The sequence below is a fragment of the Strigops habroptila genome, chromosome 3 (assembly GCF_004027225.2).
Source record: "Strigops habroptila isolate Jane chromosome 3, bStrHab1.2.pri, whole genome shotgun sequence".
NCBI lineage: Eukaryota > Metazoa > Chordata > Aves > Psittaciformes > Psittacidae > Strigops > Strigops habroptila.
Window position 1 is genome coordinate 16,834,209 of NC_044279.2, and position 22,090 is coordinate 16,856,298.

The following is a 22,090-nucleotide window of genomic DNA, read 5'->3' on the forward strand; positions in this document are numbered from 1 at the left end:
TAGTAGATCCTGCATAGGATTTTTTTGTTCAACATATTTTTCTGTTACATTTTCCAGACTCTCTGTACTCTACTTTCCCCTCGCAAAATTTCAAAAAGCCTAATTCTTGTTTTGAAATTTTTGTGTAATATGAATAATATGAATCTGTTTAAATCAGATAGATAGGATATGTAATTTGCTTCTTTCACTGCTCAGATCTTCCATCATTCAGTTCCTTCATTTTCTTGCTATTTTTCTCTGTATGTATTCTTGTAGTTATCCCAATTTAGGTTGGAGGTTTTTTTTATTCCCAGCAGTAGTTCAGCACTGATCAAAAACCCGACTATTTCAAAGTGTATATAAATATCTGCTAAATTTTATTCTGTGCTTAGTTGGAATTAATATTTTTATAGTGTGAAACTGAAATAATGCTACATATGCTGCAGTATGTAGGTGAATATGAAGAGGTTCTAAATTGATGCCTAATGTGATATCAGTTGTGGACAGTGGTTTGGCGCTGCTTCAGAAAATACATTGTGCTTAGGATTCTTCAGATCTCTTAACAGAGTATAGAAAGTACGCTATAAAGTATAATTTGTGACATTAGGTTGTTGTAGTGGTTATTCTGATTAAATATACAAATCAGTTATTAATAATAATGGAATATTTTAAATTAATTAATTGGAGACTGCTATCTCTTTATTTATTTATTTTTAATTTTGCCTAGCCTATTCACCTATTTGAAAAGGTGTGTCTCTGAAAGAACATTCATTCGTATATTCAACATTTTGGCCACACTTCAATCCATTATCACTGTGTGTTTAATAAAGCAGTTAACAAAACTTGTATATGGGAGTCAGTGATTCATTTCAGGTAACTCAGTTGTCTTCAGAAATGTTTCATAGAGTAGAGATATCTTTCACTAAAGTTAAAAATCAAAATAAATCAGTCTACGCACTCAAGGCTAAGTATAATGTCTGAATCACAATTTGAGCATCATTACTGTGCTGCGATACTGTCATGACTTTGTAAACAGTGGAGTTTATAAATAAAATTAAAATAGCTGTTGTGAGAAACATATCTTTTGGAGAGGGTGACTCCATATCTGCTGTTGCAGTTTTTGGAAGGCGCGACTGTGGTTGTAATTGAAGGAGGACACATTTTAGTTCAAGCTGGAGGTACTTGGGTTAAATGCTGGAACGGTGTTTTTCCATAGTAGAAAGGAACAAATAGAACGAAAAATAGTTCTTTATTTCTATTTATTAAAAAAGTTTATTGTGAAACAGAATAGTGTTCTTTATATGGCTTTCTCAGTTTGTATTAACCGTGATGTTTGAGAAATACAGAGTTCATGCAATCAAATAGAAGTTGAATTGTATGTTGCCAATGGCACAGGTTTGTCATTCATGTGTACTGACAGAGGTTGTGAAAAATGCCTTTGGGAACTTCATTTAAAGGTAGCTTATGAAATATCTTAAAAAAAATATACCTTTTTTTTTTTTTTTTTTTTTTTTTTTTTTAGAATAGGTGCCTCACATTGAACACTCCCAAACTGGTAGTTTGTGAAATTGAACAATACTGCATTCTGCAAAGTTTATAGTGTGCAGAATGCTGAATTTAGCTACTATTATTTTCAATGGTTGAATATTATTACACTTAGGATACTTCAGCCTGTTTTAGTAGAGTAGTAAAGTACACTTGTATTTAGTTGATTACTGATATTTCTTTTCATTCCTCTTGCAGGGGTTCATAAAGCTTTAATTTCACCCTGTCTAGCTTTTGTTTCTCCACTGTCTTAATCAGCACTGACAATTCACCAACCTTTCTATCTTTGTTTTCTTCTGATTGCAGCCTTCGTATTTTTCTATTTTTTTTTCCACCTTCCTTTGAAATTAAAGATGTTTTCTCTTTCTAGAACCATTAAACTCTCATTTAGAAGACGTTTTTTACAGCTGTGTGGAAATGAGAACTTTGAACTATTTTGAACAATCTTGTGTTAATAGGCATGCTGCTAGTTTGCAGCTTTGTTCTTGTAGATGCTGACAGGCAGTATCCCTGCAGTCATGTGAGGTGACCTTGCTTATATAAATCAGCATGTGCAGCTCATGAATTCTTCAATTTCCATTTTGAAATGCTGATACCTTTTAGGTTATTTGATTTCTGTGTTTATTAGGTGCTTTTTCCCAAATTCTTCTCTTGAGAAGCAAGTTTTAGATGCAAGTCTGCATATACATGCAGCAAACGTAAGTCTGTGGTTTGGTCTTGAATAGTAGTGCAGTCTGAATCAAATTCCCCTTTTATCCTCACTTGCCTTCTGTTTGGTTCATGGAATATTTTTGGTGTTAATTCCTTTCTGAGGAAATGTAATGGTAACCTCTTTTTTAGCTACACACTGAAGAGGCTCCAACACGTAACATCCCCTAACAGGGACATACATGTCTCAAGGCAATCGCTTGGACAGCTTTGGACCACGTGATAGTGGGAACATTGCATTTGAGGACTCAAGGCTAAATCTAGTCTGAAGGAAAATCCAAGACTAAATTGAGTGTGAAGATGCAAATCCAGATTGCATTTACTGTAGCTGTAAAAGCCTCAGCACAAACTGCTCTGATCTCATCATCTGCTATTGCCCTGAGTTACTTGCTAATGAATTTTCAGGTAACCCTATTTGGTCCATCTCACATAGTCCCAGATTTAGCAAGCACTATCTCAAGGCCAGCAGTGCATTTTGTTATTACATGGAGATCACTGCAGTCTCTCAGATGACTCAGTCTGTATCTACTGTTACTCAGTGCATTTTCAACAACTGCTGAAAAGAGTTAAAAGATGTATACATTTTTTCTGTAGTCATTTCAGACTATTTGTGCTTGGTTAATAAAAGTTCAAATATATCTAGTTTTGCTGTCATTGCTGTATCATGATATTGGGTATCATTATACAAGATAAAATTTGTCATGTATTTGTGCAGCCATAAATCAGAACCTAGTCCACTGTTCATTATCTTTATTATGGAAAGTAGTGTTTATAGAAAATTTTCAAGTTTTGTCACAATATGGAATATTGTCTTGTGTTGATAATTGAGTTGAAAGGAAAGAGAACCTGTCCTTCACAGGCTCTACAATTGAAAATAAGGACGTATCCTTATTCCTACTCAAGTGCATAGGACATGTCTATCGTGCTACTAAATTCATATTCTGATCTTCTCTATACCAAGGTGATACTGGTTATGATAGGACTGTTATAAACCTGGGAGGCTTATGCTGTAGCTGTACCATCAGTTTGCTTATTAGTTTTATTCATGAATGGATTACAAATCATCTTGTAAAATATAAAATCTAGTAAAAGTAAGGGGAGGGAGAAATAAAGCAATGTTCGATAATGTTATGACTGCCAGAACAACAAATTCCAGAAGGGAAAAATATAACAGATCAATTCCTTTTCTGCAGTTCTTTGAATCAGACCTGTTAAGAATTGCCAGACATGCTTTTGAACTTTCTGGATATTTCTGATAGAAGACAGAACTACAGCATTATATATTCTTATTTATAGCACAGTATGTGGCTATAAAATATAGATCATACTGTATTTATAGAATCATAGGGTCATTTAGGTTGAAAGAGACTTTTAAGATTGAGTCCCACGATAAACCTACCACTAGGAAATCCACCATTAAATCATCTCCCTAAACACCTTATTTAAACTCCAGGGATGGTGACTCAACCACTTCCCTGAACAGCCTGTTCCAATGCCTGACAATCCTTTCAGTGAAGAAATCTTTCCTAATATCCAATCAAAACCTCTCCTGGTGCAACTTGAGGCCATATCCTCTTGTCCTATCACTTGTTACTTGGGACAAGAGGCTGACACTCGCCTCGCTAAAACCTCCTTTCAGGTAGTTGTAGAGAGCATTAAAGTCTCCCCTGAATCTCTTTTCTCCAGGCTAAACAACCCCAGTTCCCTCATCTGTTCCTCGTAAGACTTGCTCTCTAGACCTTTCACCAGCTTCGGTGCCCTTCTTCATTGCACCTCAATATCTTTCTTGTAGTGAGAGTCCCATTTTGCATTGGAAAGATGTGATATTGGTGCTTTCTATTTAAATGCAATAGCATACAGTATTGCAGTATATGCAGTATTGCAGTATGCAATAGCATACAATATGCAGTAGAAAGCTGCAGTACCTGTATTTTTAAGGGTGGTGTATGTTGTTGAAACTGATTGATTGTGTTAATCTAATCAAACTGTCAAAGCAATCCTTCTTACAACATTCTTCTTCATAAACCCATTAAGCATTTGAGCTTGTAAGCATTTTATGCCTTTTATGCCTTTTCCTCGGCAGAAAGTAAGCATCGATCACAGTCAAAGGGAAAAGATTTAGAAATTAGAACATTCAAAAAGATTTAACTGGCAAACTGACGTGTAACTCTGAGAAATGAACAGAAAAACACATATCATGCCGGTTGCTCATCACCAATAATTAAAATAAACTTACAGCTGATATTTTAAAAAGAACTCAGGTACCTATTTCCTAGACTTTTTAATATAGCATTTGAATCAAAGATAGTTTTGGTTGTGAGGGTATGTGATTAGTAGAGATTCATACAAAGTCCACATTATCTTAATGTGCAGTGATCATTCAGACCACAGATTAAGCCATTTTTAAAAACAGAGGTTTATTATAAGAGGTTGATTTCTAATTCTGGTGTGTGGTGGTTTGCTTTAAGTACTGACTAAAAAGGATGTTTTTTAAGAGGGAGTTGTTAGGAATTCCAGAAATATTTGTTATCATTTGGCAATAACTAGAAAATAACAACAGCACCTATATCATTGTTTGAGATAATTCTCTTTAAAGATTCTATCTCAGAACTATCTGTGGATATTAGAAAACGTCTTTTTTACCCTCTGTCTTTGAAAGTCCTTGGGTCTTTTATCATCTTTTATTAGATTTTTTTTTTTATTAAAATTCAGTGAAGTGTAATTAGCTTTATTTTTAATTGGTAAATCTATTTAAATTGAGAAAAAAATTCTCAGCTGTACTGAGGATTTCAGTGGAGGGGAAAAATAAGAGATAAAAGAAGGTGGCATGTCTAAATGTCATTTTATCGTAGTATACTTTAGATATACTTAATTACTTTATTTGTCATTACTTTCTGTTGAATTACGTTACTTCAGAGACAATGAGCAGAGAGGAAACATTATTAGTTGTGGTGACTTATTAGTACAATGTGTAATTGGAGAAAAGATGCACAGAAATATTACTGTTGGGAGAAGATTACAGGTTTGGGGTTTTTTAATACTAAACACGTTTCAGGATAGTGAAGTGCAGTTAAAGTATCTTTGGAGAACCTTTTTCTTTGTTATTAATATTGACATAATACAGCTGTTGAAGAGTTATCAATTCAGAGAAGACAGTGTAAGCCCCTGGGAAATATTAGTGGGATGATATATTTTGATATAACAGTATTTCTCCCTTTTTCACTGTGAAGGAACTTACTTACTCTGTTGATTATAAATTTAAATAAAAAGTCGTCCGGTTATTTTCAAATGCACAGTAGATGAAGTTGAAATAAACCAGATTGTCCTTTTTTCATATCTGAACAAAAGAGTATTATCTGGTAGCATAACAAGTAGAAAGTTTTAAGATTAAAATACAATTTTTAAGGTGATGAACAGAAAGTACTGCAGACAGATGCGTATTTTTCCTACATTATGTAAATGTTATGTATTTAGATTTGAACATGTCATTTAGTATCTTCACAAGTGATCAGGAAAAGAAGGTGACTAATAGGGTAAGAAAGCCTGCAGCTGATAACAGCTCATTTAGAATAAGCACAGAAGCACATTTATGAACCAAGAAAAGCAGAAGGACCTTCTAAAATAGAATGACAGCGATAAAATGGCACTTGAAATTCCCGTTCATGTAAGTGTAAAGTGACATGGAAAGATTTGGGGAGAAAAAGGAAATTTATATTTTTTGTATGTAATCATTAACCTTGAAGTGTGTGTTGCTACTTAGGAACAAGAACTCAAGGTCAAAATACTTCTATGAAGATGTTAGAACAGAGACTATAAGAGAGCCTAATTTTACCATTATGTAAACTCACAGTGTTCCTATGGAATGGTGCAAGGTTAGAGGAGGTCAAGAATGTGTAATAGTAAAGAATTGCTTCTTCTGAAGACTCCTTATCCTGGGGGGGAGGGGGAAAGTTAAGGTAGAAATACAGTGCAGATGTACAAAGTACACATGACATAGGGAGAAGTTTAGCCCCATTTAAAAACAGGTGTCGGGTTCAAGCCTAAGAAGGTACTTCTTTACACAGCACACAGTTTAATTGTGGAGCACTTTACCTCAAGACTCTGTGTGTCCTGCATTTTATAGAGATTCAAAAAGTTATCAAGCAAATTCATGAGAGAAAAATCCAGCATTAGGTATTGAAACAGATTCCAACATCTGTCTTGAGACATCTCTGTGCCAGGATAACAGAGGATGGGAAGAAGTGACCTAAAGCTTACACATTATCCCTGGCTGCTGACAACTGTAAAGACAAGGATTCAACCTAGAATTTACTTTAGAGTAGCCATACTGTGATGCTGTCCTGGGTTCAGCTGTAGCAGTTATTTTTCTCCTTCTTAGAAGCTGGTGCAGTGCTGTGTTTTCAACTTTAGTCTGGGAACAATGCTGATAACACACTGATGTTTTTAGTTGTTGCTAAGTAATGCTTACTCTGATCAAGGGCTTTTCAGTCTCAGGCTCTGCCAGGGAGGAGGGGAAGCCGGGCTGGAGCAGCGACAGGACATGTGACCCAAACTAGCCAAAGGGGTATTCCATACCACAGCACGTCATGCCCGGTATATAAACCAGGGGGAGTTACCCAGAAGGCCCAGATCGCTGCTCGGGTTGGGCTGGGTGTCAGTCGGTGGGTGGTGAGCAATTGTATCCTCTCCCCTTGTTATTTCTCTTATAATTATTATTGGTGGTAGCAGTAGTGGTTTTGTATTATACCTTAGTTACTGGACTGTTCTTATCTCAGCCCATGGGAGTTCCATTCTTCTGATTCTCCTCCCTATCCCTCCAGGAGCTGGGGGGAAAAAGCGGGGGAGTGAGCGAGCGGCTGCATAGTTCTGAGTTACCGGCTGGGCTTAAACCATGACAGGGGTGTTTATTTAATGTTATTGAGCAGGAAGGATCACTGTGATTGGCACATCAGCTTTAATATCCTCAAATGCATCTGATCAGAAATTCCACAAGTACACCCTAAAAGACAGATGCTGAAGCTATGTTGATAACATTTGGATACTTTCCAGGTAATGAAAGATGTTTAGCTAGCTTTTTCCAAACTAACTAAACATTTGTAAAGTTTCTCAGATGTAACATATAGGAGTTCCATAGGTTTTCCTGAAAAGCAGAAGGATAACTCTAGAAAGCTTAGAAAGGCTGAAGATGATACTATTGTGAAGAATTTCTTACAAGCTTCATGTGATAGAAGAATCATAGAACCACAGAATGGTTTGGGTTGGAAAGGACCTTAAGATCATCTAGTTCCAACCCCCCTGCCATGGGCAGGGACACCACACACTAGACCATGTCACCCAAGGCTCTGTCCAACCTAGCCTTGAACACTGCCAGGGATGGAGCATTTTACCACTTCTTTGGGCAACTTGTTCCAGTGCCTCACCACCCTCATAGTAAAGAACTTCTTCCTTATATCTAACCTGAACTTCCTCTGTTTAAGTTTAAAGCCATTACCCGTTGTCCTATCGTTACAGTCCATGATGAAGAGTCCCTCCATGGCATCCTTGTAGACCCCCTTCAGATATTGGAAGGCTGCTATGACAGGATGTCTGTTTTCTGCAATGCACTCTGGTTTTTCACACCCACATCATGGCTGGAATGTTTCATGTTCAGGGTCTAAGATGATTCCAAGAAATGCAAAGTAGACATGCAGCATTAGACAGTACTTTTGCCTTCACCATATTTATTAACTTACAATATTGATAATGAAGACTTTTTGCTAATTTACTATGCTTTTACAATTTACTGTTTATGCTCATTTACAATTAAATTTAGTTTAATCGTATTTAAATAGAAAAATGTAAAATGTTGATTTGATTTTGACACCTGCACTTTCTTTGTAAATCTTATTTTGCTTTAAAAACATTACTCTGAATTGTGCCATCCTTCGTTTTTCAAATAGATTTTTTCCTGCTCTTTCCATGTACACTTTATTGAGCACTTGTCAATGTAACCCAGTAGGGTTACATTGTGTTTTATGTCTCCAAATACACAAAGGTAGCTGGCCTCTTCATTAAGTCTCCTTCATCAGGTTGTTCAATTTGCTGACAAGTAAGTGACCAAAGCAAAGTGTCAAGAAAAAAATCAATACAAGTATTTTTAAATAAAATCTGATTTGTATTATAGGCAAATTATGTCTTTGTTTTCCAGTTAGGCCAAGAAATCCTTTAATTAGCTAAACAATTATTCATCAAAACTGTATTTTTTTTAATGAGATTATGATAGGTGGACCTTTTTGTGTGAATAAACTCTTACTCGAAGTACAGGGTGGTTTCCTTCAGGTGTTAGTATTGCTCACAGAGACAAGGTCTGCTTTTTGTTCATCTACTTCTGTTTTTATTGCTTCCTTTTCCTGATCTCAGGCAGACACCAAATTTGACCTCCAGTGTTTCCAGTAGTCAAGTTTTTCATTATTTATATCTTATTTAGTTCCACATTCTTGCAAGATAGATATCAGAAGCATTTTATTCTTCACAAAACATTGATATCAGTTATGTAAACCTATATGGGTTTACATGTCAGGAGAACATCCATTTGGAAATAAATATTTCTTTATTTTTAAACATGATAGCTTTCCACTATGAACAAGACATTTTTGTTGTTTAACAGCATTAGCAAAAACTCATGTTATACCCTCAGCAGGGGAGCAGGGAGGGAGCAGGGGCAACAAAGTGTAGGAGGAATGAGTTGTCTTGTATTTAACATTTCTAAATAAAAGTTGTGTTAGCATGCTTTGTTCTCTTAAAGAACTGGTTATAAAGTCAAGGAAAAATAAGGAAATTATTTTATCTTTTTGAGGCATTTAAAAGCACTCTGTATTTGTTTTTCTTCCTTTTTGTTCCCTTATGGAAGTACTAAAACCACATTATTAGGTTTTCCATCATATTGCTATGTCTAGGTCATTAACAGAAGATTGTGCAAAGTCAGAGTAATGTTGCAGGTACTTTTCTTGTAGTAAATCTTAGTCTCTGCAAAGGACTTTTTAAGGAGGAATTTACCAATTACTCATTTCAGTATTAAAATGTAATGTGCATCTGTTTTCTTATAGATGTTTGAATTTATATTTGTATGATTTAAACTACTGTGTATTTTATCACCCTAGCTTTTTTTTCAGGTTAATCAGCTTGTTGCTATAAATGTTTTTTCCTAGTGTCATTTCCAAAAGTTCTGCTAGTATCAATAGAAAATACATGTTGTGAAGTTAAATCTTCATGAAGTGTTTTACCAGTGCAGGGCTTTTTTCTAGTTTATTTGTTTGTTTTGCCTTTATTCTGCTTCATTGGTTTTGGGATTGCAAATAAATTCTGATTCGGAAAACTCCATATTTAGAAAGAGTTTTTGAAGATTTGAAGAGGAGCACATGTGGAAGTATACATACCTGTGCTAAGCATATGGTGTTAACTGTGTTAACTACAAGTTTAATCTCACACTGTAACCCCGAAACCCATGCCCAGGAGTTTATTACTGTTGTGTAAGCAGCGTGTTAACAACCTTGAGAGGTCTTCAGCTTTTCAAGCACTTGTCTTCTTGCAATTTACCTTTGGCACAGCCTAGTTCTTTCAAATGTTATTTACCGAAAGCAAGTGTGAGCTATGAGTGCTTTCCTGTTCTCCTTGTCAGGGGGGGGATTTGGACTTGTGTTATCTCACCTGCCGTTCATTTCCTTCCTTCTGCCATGACTGTGAGGAGGATCCTGTTCTAATTTAGCTTTATTGATTATTAGACATAATTAAGCTTAAGCAAGGCACAGTGAGCTGGGCAGTTCCGTGTTGTGCTTTTGTGAGAGTGGGCAGGGAATGGCTGTCTGGCCTTGTTAGAAGCAATCACTTCTGGCCCCTTTCTATGTGTAACATGATTCAGTTTTACTGCATGTGCTAATAACTTTAGGGTATAATAGAATAGAATATTTCAGTTGGAAGGGACCTACAGTGATCATCTAGTCCAGCTGCCTGACCACTTCAGGGCTGACCAAGTCGTAAGTTTTGTTTGTCTGCTATACTAAAAAGAAAAAAAGCACCTGTTTACTGATTTCTGTTCGTACTTTCTCTTCCTTACATTAGTGGTAAAGGGTGTCACCAAACTACTATGTACTAAATTGTAGCACCACTGCAGATGCAATTTTAGCTATATACTTTCACTGGGGAATGCGTTTTGTAGAGCTCCATCCTGAGTTTTGAACTTTTTGCAAGCATGATTGAGAGGTGCCGGAGACGATTTAAAATTTCTACTGGAAAAGTTGCTGTTTATATCACTGGATCATTGTCACTCCTCAAGAAAACGTCATCAGCTGAGTCACTCGTTAAGTTTTAATGTATCTCCAGTATGCCGAGATTTTAGTTCATGTTCTCAAAACAGTGTTCAGACGCCCCATTCACTTGCCACATCAATGCCTTATTCTTGAGCAGGGGCACAAAAGTTTTTCTCTGCTTCTCCAAGCAGGAGTTGATGCTGACAGATACTTCACAGCAGAAAGATTTCACTATATTCCTCTTCTCTCTAAAATGGACTGTAGAGTGTAGCATACTTTTGAAATAATTTGCTTCTGGTCAAGAAACACAAAGGCATTTCACAGCCTATAGCACCATCCTTTCTCTTCATCCTTAACAAAACAGCACAGGAATTTAAATAAGCTCACATGCAGGGAAGATTATATGTTTTTAATACAAAAAAATTAACTGCGGGGGAAAAATCAGAGTATCTTAGTAAGGAAATAGAAGCATAAATAGATTAGGTTTGAGATTATGAAGTATAAAATTTTCAGAGTGAATTTACAGCATAGTGTTAATTTAAAAGATACTATACCAAAAAAGAGTAAGGGTAGTTGCTGCATTCTGTTGTCTTTCCTTCTTTCAGACACTTTCTCTTTTTTTTCAGTATCATTTTGATTGAAATATTTTTAAAATAGTAGAAATAACCTTTCTAGAGGATAAACTGTTTCATAGCTGGTCAGAAAGACAAGTTTATTATAACTAACTGGGGAAATATAATTTTTTGAAAAGCATTTAAGGTGTTTATTACTGAAAACTCACCAATATGCTTGAACTATAAAGATGCACTTTTGTTATTCTTAGCTTACTTTCATGGTGGAGTGTTGATGATGTATTCAAAATTTCAGAAATAAAAGCAAAATAAACTTTGAGTCAGTCCTAAAAGCAATTATGAATGATAATTGAATTTCCTGCCAGAGCTGTTTGATAACTTTGTCAATATGGTAGTCTAGATTCTGGAGGCATACTAACAGAGATTTCATATTGGGCTAAACCGCTTGTTTTGGCTAAAGCAACATGCATGACAGTAAATAGAGAAAAGACAGGCTGAACTACAAAAGATTCTACTTAGAGTATCAACAGTTACCCTTTTTTCTTGTTTACTTCTCTTTGTTAAAATGTGAAAGACTGAGTCTATGCTTAGGTACTTCTATCAGCACAGATAAAAAGAACTTAAGGAGAAGATGAGACATTCTGTATTGAAATTCTGAGTATCTTTCTCACTCGTAGAATAATTATTGCTGTCTATCCCTTTCTTCTGACAAGGAACACAACTGCTGCCAGTTAAGTCTATTAATTGCATCCTTTATATCAGCTTCCAACTCTTCCTATTAAACTGTGATATGCTCTATTTAGTATATCGTTCTGTAGATATGTTTCTTAGCATTTGCACTCAACAGATATTTATTTTTGTCATGCATGCATTCCCCTGCAAGAGTGAGGGAGTGTGAAAGAATGTGTTGAGCAATGTCAGATGAAGCTCATTGCTATTCTAACAGCACGACTGCGCTCCTTTAGGAGGGCATTCAATCCATGCATTCATTCCCTCACACTGATGTGATGACAGAATAAAGGAGCTTTACAGCTGATTGAAGTCAAGTAGTAGGGCCATTGTAAAGGCTCACAAGAAGATTACTGATGAATACCATTACTGCTGGAGGTTGGACTAGCAATTGTGCATGTCCATGCTTTCTTATAGAAAGTGAATAATGACAGAGCGTGTGTTAGTAATAATGTATTAACTATGCTTTCCTTTTCTAGAGAGGAGATGGTGGTGTGCATTTGACTTCAGACTGCTAAGAATTGTATGATGTTTACCAAATTCTGAGAAACTTTCATTTTTAAGTGGTAATAGGAGCTGTGGTTGTATTATTTCTCTAGTTCTGACTATAAGAATAAAGAAAATTGGGCCTGATACTCTATTTTAGTCTGTAGTTAAAGGTGTTTGGCCACTTGAGGAATTAATGGAAATTCGGTGTTTTTCCCATCTTTTGCACTGATTCTCATTTTTCTTCCGATGGGAGACAGATCAAAGGCTTTGTATTTATCGCAGTATATTGAACATTCTTTGCTTATAAATGAAGCAGATGGCTGAGATAAAATCACAGACTCTTCTGTGGTTTAGTTTGGCTGAACGTTTTTGAAACTAAAATACTTTGTGCCTTATTGTCTTCTTCTGCAGAGAGAGAGTACATGGGAAAACATTATGTCAAATTCCCAGTCTGACTCATTTTTTTCTGTTATGCTTGTAAGTGATGATGGAAATAAAAGATACAAAAACTTTACAGAAAGTCTTTCATGTGCAGGAGGATAGTTCTTAACTACCTGTACTACCTCTGACAGGACCCTGGATACTCAGCAAAACTTCATATTGTCCTGAGCTTGGAGGTGGGTTGGCACAGCTCCTCCTCGCTCTGCTTGAAAGCATTGCAAAAAAAGGCTTTTTTAATTGTTTAAAGGCTGGGCTTTATTGAATTAGAATAATTAGTTTCTTTACTAGTCACAAAATTGTATTTATGAGAAAGCAGAAGTAAATGGAATTTGTAGGCAACACTACGTCTATTCAGTGCATCTTTGTAGGGGATTGCTTCCAGGTTGATTTCTAACTTTGAGTGTCCACATTGGCAAATAGTACAGTGCAATAGGAATGGATCTGCAGGGAGAAGCCCTACTATGCAAGCCATGATTTAGTACATGAATGTACATAAGAGTGTATTTAGAAAGAATACTTGCAATCCAAACCAAAACACTGCGGTAGCTGTGCCCTTAAAGACTTTCTGAATCCTAGCAAACTTCTTGGAGCTGTCTCTGGCCTCTACAAGATTTGCTTCATCAAACTCTGTTCATTTCCTAATCCTTTCATTATTCTTTCTGGCTCTGGTTAGTGTAGGCCCCTGTTCTTTTTGCTGTAATTTTTTTTCTGGTCTTCACTGTGAACACTGGAACTTTCCTTCCTAAGTGTCCTCAGTTCCTCCGAAGGGAAGGATGTAAGGGATCTCACTTTTCCTTCGGAGGCATCATCCTGACCTCCTGGTGGTGTTTATGAAAAAGAATATAACCCACACACAAACAGAAAATATATATCAAACTGCAGTCTTTCACAATAGTCTTAAATTGGATCATCATAAATATCCATATGATTACTGTAAACTGTATTGTATAACTCTTGATATATATTCCGTTGTGTTCGATAGATGACAATAATTAGACCCTATGCTGCGATTTTTTTGTCCTTTATCTGTCTTTGAAAACAATGGCAATAATTCTGTAGATTGTGTTGATACCTCTGAATGAAAAAGGTATTATGAAAAGTGATAAATGGAAATGACGCCTCCAATTTACATTTCCTCTGAATTTGTTTCTAATGGAACTTTTATGAAACACGGTAAATAGTATGGAAAATGCAAGTTTTATGTAGTGACTTAGGAAACAGTAATAATACCTTGAATAAGCTAAATAGATAGAAAAAGCTATACAACAGGGGTTTTTTGCATTCTAGGAGGAAATACATAGATTATTTTGGAGGGAAGACATGGTCTAGTAGATAGGGCAATAGAGATAGCAGTTGAAAGGCCTTTGCTTTCTTGCTTTTTCATTTAAATACTGCCAATTCACTTTTTTGTTTTTGTTTGCATAAATTTATGAATGAAAATATCCATATAATGTCGACCATTTTTTAATATGGATATTTTTAAAGTTTTGGATAAATTTTGAAGTACAAATCAGCTCAACAAAAACTGTACCTTCTGCTTATCCTTTAATAAATTTTTACACATTGTGCTCAAATACGTTTTCACAAAATTAACAGTAGCTTTTTCATGATTGAGGCTTTAAGTTCTAATAGTCTTCCTGTTTGTTAATAAACAGGCTTTTCTTCTTTCTAACGAGATTCCTTCTTTGTTTGTAGTAATTTATCAAACCTGCAGAAAAGCGGTGTGTTAGGGAGAAAACAAATCAATCTGTCCTTTCTGAAAGGTATAAACAACTTTCATTAATGACGCTTTTTAAAGCTTAGATTGCAGATAAAGTTCTCTCTTACATATGTTTTAGTTTCATTTTAATACTTCAGGAAAAATTGCTTTTATGAGGTGATGTGCTGCTGTTTTATTTTGAAATAATCCAACATCCAGTTTTTAATAAAACATTTTAATAATTAAGAACTTTGATTTTCTTGAGAATTCCATAAGGTACAATTTTAAATACATATTGTTGTATGATACCATATCACTTCTTGAAGTCAAATATTTAAGCATAGACAAAATATTTATATGATAGCAGTATTTTTTTATGTTTTATTTTTTCAGTTTTAAGAGTGATTGTTAATATCATTCCTGAATACCTGCTATGTAAATCAGGAATGTGGTAAAGAGGTTTTCGGTTTTCTGACGTGCAGATTGCCATCCACTGTGGTACTGAGTCCTGTTTCATTACACATGCATTCTTCATTTCTTTTATTCTAACTGGGCTATGACTTCTTTTTTTTTTTTTTCTTATTTCACTTCCGCTCCCCCCCCTCCCCCCCCTTGTGTTAAATTCCTTTTGTCTTTGGTCCCGTACCCCTTATGGAAGCAGAACGCCACGGCTGGGATCCCTGTAGGCTCTCAATCAGCAGTGCGTGACAACCTTTACTTCCCGCCTGTTTCCATAGTAGCAGCACCTTGTTGTTTCTCAGAAATGAGTCTTAATTTGGTTTATAGTTTAAGACCTCAGGGATGCAGAAGCTTTTCACAGCCTTCTAAGACTACCCACGCTTTATTGAGGTAACATGGAAAATAAAGAGCCCTAAAAATGTTTATGATAGAGTCCTTGCTGTCTGAAAGTTATATGGGAAGTACAGATTCTTGAAAGGTGTTCAGGATCTATCTTCAGTAGCTCATCGCTAGTCCTGAGAATTGTAAAACTTCTGGAATCAGTTGGTGGTTTGACACCATTATTTCTGTCGCTGCACCTGGACAAGCAGTTTCTGCATGGCTGTGGGAGTCTTCAGTGTGTAGATCTTCAGTAGAACTTTGCATGAACATGTTGGTTGGTTGGTTAGAATATGTTTCTTCCAACTAATAGCACTGTACTGCCTCTATTTTGACTGGAATGAGCTACAGACATTGTCAGTATATGCTGAGCTTCATCTTTCACAAAGCCATTCTGTGATAGCAGTGATTTTATACTGGTAAGTTTTTAATACTACACTGAAAAATAACATGTACAGAGAACAGTTTTCCAAAATGGTGTGAGATGGTCGGTGTTGGCCATCAAAAAAATCTCTGTATGCATTTTTTTTTAAGGCATAGAAAATCTCATTGCAGTAAATGGGGGGGGGGGGGGGGGGGTGTTAAGTTATTTTTTCTACATCTTTTTGATATGAATTTAGGGTTTGGGAATCAAGAAATACCAGTGTACACAAAGTAACTGGGGATGAGTAAGCTGTGTCAAAGATCTTTCAGCTACATGCCAAATGAAGCTGTATCTGCAGCTTAAATGCTATCTTAAATGTTAAATTTATGTTTGAACACACAGCTTGACATTCCTGTTTCCAAACATTTCAGGGTATATTCTAGTCAGATTTTAAAGTCCAAAAGTTCAGAGTCTTCAGTCTTCATTGTCATAAGAAAAATCATATGGGAAAAATCTATGTAAATCATTTGAAAAACATTATAAAGCTAAAGGGCAGATGCAGTAAAAAATTGCATTTTGATGATACATCCATTAATAGATAAATCTATTATTTTAGTTCACTACTTCGGTAGATACTATTTTGTTTGGTTTCTGTTGTAATTTTCTAGAGGCTGAATTGTTATTTTGCTAAATATTTGTACATTTCACATTCATTTTGTTGATAAAACTTGTCCTGAAGCCTGGCAGCATGATTTTTTATGATTGTCTTATTGTTGCTTGTTACAATGTAATAAAAGAGATTTGAAGAAAATTATATGGAAGCATAATTTTTTTTCCTTTTATAATAATAAAAAACAAATCCAGTAAGAGTCATTTATAACCTCAGTAGGCACTCTTTTGAGGGCTTGAATAAAATAAGTTGTAAAACTCTTCTGAAGATTTGGAGCGATGTTTAGGAATCTAATGCAGTGCCCAGCTTGTTTCAGTAGGACTAATGTTGTGCTTTTAAATTATTTAGTCAATAGTTCTTGATTAAGGAGATTGTAAAGTACTACACTAGATGTTAACTGTGAATTTCAAATGAAAATTCTGTGTTCAGCCAAAAAATTCATCCAGAAAGCTATTATTTGGATCAAAGCTGTCCTCCTGTTTTGAGCTGCCTAAGGTCATGAAGGTGATTGTTAGGGCCCTCTGTTTTGTCTTCTGTTGGAAGCGTCTCACGATACCAGTACTGAAGATTCAGCCCTTTAAATGTCAACGTGGATTAATGGAGAGATGCTCACAAAAGCTGGTGTAAAATAAAAAGAAAGCCATGTTTACTGAGAGCTATAAGAGATTTGAATATCACACTCTGGTGATGTCATGTCAAATGAGAAAAACATTACTGGGCACCTCAGGCTGTCAGTTGTCAATATAGAAGAAGCTGTTGAAGAGCAAGGGCTTTTCAAGCTACTCATCTGTGCTGTGTCTGTCATGGAGTAAGGTTGTCCAGAAAAAAAACCCCAACATGTTATTGGTAATAGAATTAATAAAACTGTATGCAGGTGGTAGTATCTTAAAGTTTGCCTCACTATCTGCCACTTTTCATTTAAACTGCTGTAGGGTATTCTTATAGAAGCTTTTCTCAACAAACTGCTTGCAGTCTATATACTTAGGAAAGCATTGATGGTTAGTGTATGATACAGCTGAGCTAGAGAAAAGTATGAGAGTATTACTGTCTCGTAATTGCTCAGGGCTGTTCAGGGTCAAGACAGATCTTTCAGTTCTATCAGTTAACCTTCAGAGAACTTCGTTAAAGCAAATTGCAACAACTCCACAGGTGGTGCCATTCCAACATAAGGCTTTTGTTTCATGCTGCTGTCTTCAATCAGTAATCTGGTGTGAAGACTCATTATTAGTGCAGACTTTGACTTGATTGTTCTGCTGTCCACCAGGTTTTGATTTTCAGTATTGAAGACTGAAATCAAAGAGCTTACCTTGGTTCAGTGTCCTGAGAGATATTTAAGTACTAAGCAGGCTGTGACATCCATTGACACATTAGCATCTTCAGAACAATAGCATTATTCCCAGGAAATATTTTGGCTAAAGCTAATAAAATCAATTATGTTTACTGGGCATAATTTCCTGTTCTGATCAGAGTTCAACAAAGCTGCACCCTATCATCACTATTATTCTATTTCTGTGCTAATCAGTTGGTGGATGGGAATAGAAGTGGTATGAAGAGTATTTTTAGGATTAGCTTGGTGAGTCTTTTGTATTAAGTGTTTAGGTAAGAAGCAGCTTATCTTATTCATCCAGACAAGATCAAGCTCCTAGTGATAGCTATCAAGTATCTAATGAATTCAATTAAAATATATGCATTATTAACATTTCCAGCTGTGATATTGAGTGACTAGCAATTTTCAGATACTTGGAATGAGTAATGGTACGGCTTTTCAGTTGCTTTTGACATGACGTGAGTTGCTTTTGAAGTGTTAAGCTAGCACTTTTACCTCAATGAGTAATGGTGCGGCTTTTCAGTTGCTTTTGACATGAGCCCTTTTAGAAACCTGCAGTTTTGCAGAGTCACGACTGTAGAGGCTGTGTGCTGGACGTAGATGAAGAGCAGCTAAATAGTGTTTTCTGATATGCTTTTTCTTCTCTTTAATCAGTGAAGGTGCTGTTGCATTCAGAGCTGCCTACTTTAGTTTCTGTGGCATTATTAGTATGTTACTTTTAATTAGTTTTTAATTAGTTTTAATTATGTTACTGCTTACTTAGAAGCTGAATGAAATGTAAAGCATGCAGACCATGGAATGTTGTTAAGCAGTCATATGGTCACAAAAAGCTTGGTGCAATTAGATCGTTATCATGAGACAAGATTGAACAATCAGCTGTACTGCCATCCCTACGCAGAGACTGATTCAGATAGTGTTGCTGTGCAAGGGAGCAGTATTTTCATGAATAAGTGTTAAGACATCTGCAGGCCAGCAAGTGGTAGAAAATACAAGTTCCAACTATTTCTTAGTCTCTAGAAGAATACTGGTGATCAGAAACTAAGGATTTGTTGGTAGTTTGTAGACTGTAACGTGGTTTAATGATGAGAGAAGGGGGTGAAAAAAACTAGTGGTATATCTTGAGTATCTTTATAATGATTGTGTTAGAAACTTGGGTGGTGCTCTTGACTGACAACTTGACTCTGTTGTGACTAAGCTTGCAGAGATTAGTTTGGACAAGAAAGGAAAGTAGTAGTTCATGCTTATTACTAAATACCTTTTTGGTATCTCTGTTTCCACTATCCTATCCATTTATCTTCTTAGCCAACAAGACCACCTATTAGAAAACATGTGACTCAATGTGATACACATATTTGTTCATTCTGAGTTCTTATGGTGTGTGTCACTGGAATGCTTTTCTTGAAAATTTAGTTGTTATTATGAAGAAGAAAATCGGTCTTTCTTAGACCACACAAGGTTTTCGTATACAAGTCATTTTATGTTAAGAATCTAATAAGAAATCTTCAGAAAACTTGAATGCAGTACATATTGCATTGATGTAATCATCCCTTCAATTTGCAGAAGAAGGTATTTGAGGATTGTAGAGTTTCTATTCACTGGTCAAGGAGTCAGTAACATCTTTGTTGGATTACATAATACACTTTACTCAAATGACCAGTAACTTTTATTGTAAGCATTCATTGCAATCAAAATACCAACTTTTGTCCAACAAGGCACACATATGAGCCACCCTATCTGGAAGTGAAATGTGGCCTAAAGCATACTCAATGAGAGGATGTTTTTTACTTGCATGTTGGCAGTGTGTCAGTAAGGATATTCTTGTTATTTGCTGAGAACTTGGGATAAGCAACTATTGGTTTTTAATACTTTTAGAAGGTGGTTTTGTCTTTCAGTATAAATACGTGATATGTATTTGTACAGTTATTCGAATTATTTTTTTTCAGTTGTGAAGTGTTAAGCTAACACTTTTTATAGATCTGCTTTGAAGAATTAATTTAATAACTTCTATTAAAGCTAATAATATGATAAAGCTAAAGCAAATTAATTAAACAATTATCCTACTATTATACAACTATTTCAGTATCTTTGAAATACAGGGGCTAAAAGCTCTAGTAGTGTCTTGAGCATGGATTATGTATTTCAGCAAAGTGTGATAACAGATGAATATCTGCAGAAAATGATATCATTGTGCTCCCTTTAATGAACTAACAGTTTCATACAAAAAACTCAGCAGTCCCATTGTTTAGAAGAAAGGGATACATGTAAATGAGGCCAGTGCTGAAATTGTATTTAAATAATGCTGACAGTTCTTCCATTGTGTCCATTAATTAATTTCCTGGCATCGAGGTTCTGTGGGAATGAACTGCAAAAATAATTAAAATTATACTTGAGGTAAATAGTTTAGAAATTCAAAAGGTGAAAAAAGGAATTAGATTAGTAAATATTAGTCATACTGCTTATTTGTATTCATTTGCCTTTTAAAAGCAGGTTATCGAGGAAGTATGACCCAGTTTTGATTCATATGATCTGCTGAAGTTCTGCTCACAGGTGGAAAAGTCGCCATATTCTTTTTTAATCAATAGTGCCTTGTCCTTGTTTGAAATCAGTAGTCTGCTTAAAGCAGGTTAACATTTATGTAAAAATATTTTGCGTTACAGCAAAGTTCTTCATAATTAAATCATTTGTGGCATATTTTTCCTAATGATCTGGATTTAGTTTATGCGTTGTAAGGTAAATCATATCTTTAAGTAGAATTCTGTGAATAATAGTGGTTTTGGTGTAACACAGCTTTGCTTTTTTCCACCACATTTTTGGCCAACTGATTGGTGTCAAGTCATTACTTCACAAGAAATTTCAATGTTTAAATTCAAATTAAATTAGCAATTTCAGATAGAATGAATAGGGTCTTAATTAGAAGGAAACATCAAAACAAATTTCTTTCCAGCTGGACAATCATGTCTGAACAACTGAAGCCCAACTTTAAGCCTAGCTTAAAATAAAAGTAGTCTTTGAAATAAATGTTTTCTCTGTCATTGAATGTAGGTAAAACAAAGATGAGATTTAAATTTTGGTATCCTGAATGTGAATGCCTTTGAAAATATTTTCTGTGGAGGTTTTCACTCAAACCTGCCATGCAACCTATTAAAAAAAAAAATAGCCTGCAGCTTTTAGAAAGCATTTTCTTCAACTTCACCTGTTGCATGGGCAACTAGTCTGTCACTTTTGGGTTTATTTTCATCTTTCTGCTCCTGTACCTTTCCATAACAATGCAATTGGTACTTCCATAACTTCTCTAATGCAAGAAGGGTTCTAAGTTACTGGTGTGGAGCATCTGAATAAGTTAAAGATGCAAAATTAATTTTCTGGGAAAATTAGTTGAGTTAGACTTTCAAAGTGTATGTACGCTTTTGAAAAGACTGTTGGTAATGTCGTCTCATAATCTCTTACAGTTTCTGTCATCTGACTAAGGGGTGTAGGGAAGTGTAAGCTTGTGTTTCATGCTGTTAGAGAAAGTAAAAGACAGTGGTGTTCGGAGGTGTTTACGTAGAAATTCTTTTCTCTAAGTCATTACTCTGCACTGTAGCTTGGTGAGATAATTAGGAACTGTATTAATGGCTCTAATCGAAATACTTTGGTTTTTAATACATTAACTATGATGAACAAAAGAAAATATAGCTGTAAGTAATCAACCACTTCCTAAAACCTAAACAGTGTAAATTATCCGCTGTTATTGATGAAGAATTACTGTTGTATGGATGTTACTTGTTAAGCCACTGTAATCAAGCTGGAGTAGTTCCATTAGTTTTTGCTGCTGGTTCTGCTGTTGTCATCTCCAAACAAGTTAGAAATTTTTGATCTTAAGAAGTTTTGATCTTACACAGAAGAAAAACTTGCAGAAAGTTATTAAATAAATATGTATATTAGATTGGGAGTTTATATTTCATCCCTCACCATTATGTTGGTTTTTTGTTGGCAAAATGGCAGTGACTGATTATCACTGGTAGAATTCATGCTTACATTGCCACATTTCTGGTCTTGCCATGTTCTTCCTAGCTGTAACTAGTAGGTAGAATGGAAGTTGTTTGCCTTATGCTTTATAGAAATTCAAAGCAGCAGATTAAGTAATATTTTCTCCAGTAACTACAAAGAACAAATAATGGTCACTCTTCACTGCAGGTGAGAGGAGGCTTATTAACATGGGAAATTACAGAAAAGAAATCAATAAGCTTCTGATAGTTTCACTATGCATAATTCTTCCATGTACATCTAGGTTCTTTTCAAAGTAATGTTGGAAATAAGCGTTGCAAAATGTAATTGTTCTCCCTGTGTAGAGTTCGGCGTAACCTTGCATTTGTATTGAAGGCATTCTTCAAGAAAACTGCCTTACTCCAATTTCTTCTGTAAATACCTAATTCAGCAAGAAAGGACTAAAAGGGAATTGCATA

At 35.4% G+C, this 22,090-nt stretch overlaps 1 protein-coding gene across 6 annotated transcripts in view; it reads left to right on the top strand.

Annotated features, from left to right (window-relative positions):
• Positions 1-22,090, top strand: part of TBC1D22A (TBC1 domain family member 22A) — a 169,541-nt gene that overhangs the window by 105,983 nt on the left and 41,468 nt on the right. The window contains exon 12 of one of the 6 annotated variants that reach the window (XM_030478576.1): positions 12,880-12,993. The exons of 4 other annotated variants lie outside the window; for them this stretch is intronic. In XM_030478576.1, coding sequence (XP_030334436.1) covers positions 12,880-12,993 — 114 coding nt within the window. Of the gene's footprint in view, positions 1-12,879; positions 12,994-14,443; positions 14,462-22,090 lie in introns of those variants that run through there. One more of the 6 variants, XM_030478580.1, reaches the window with a different exon arrangement.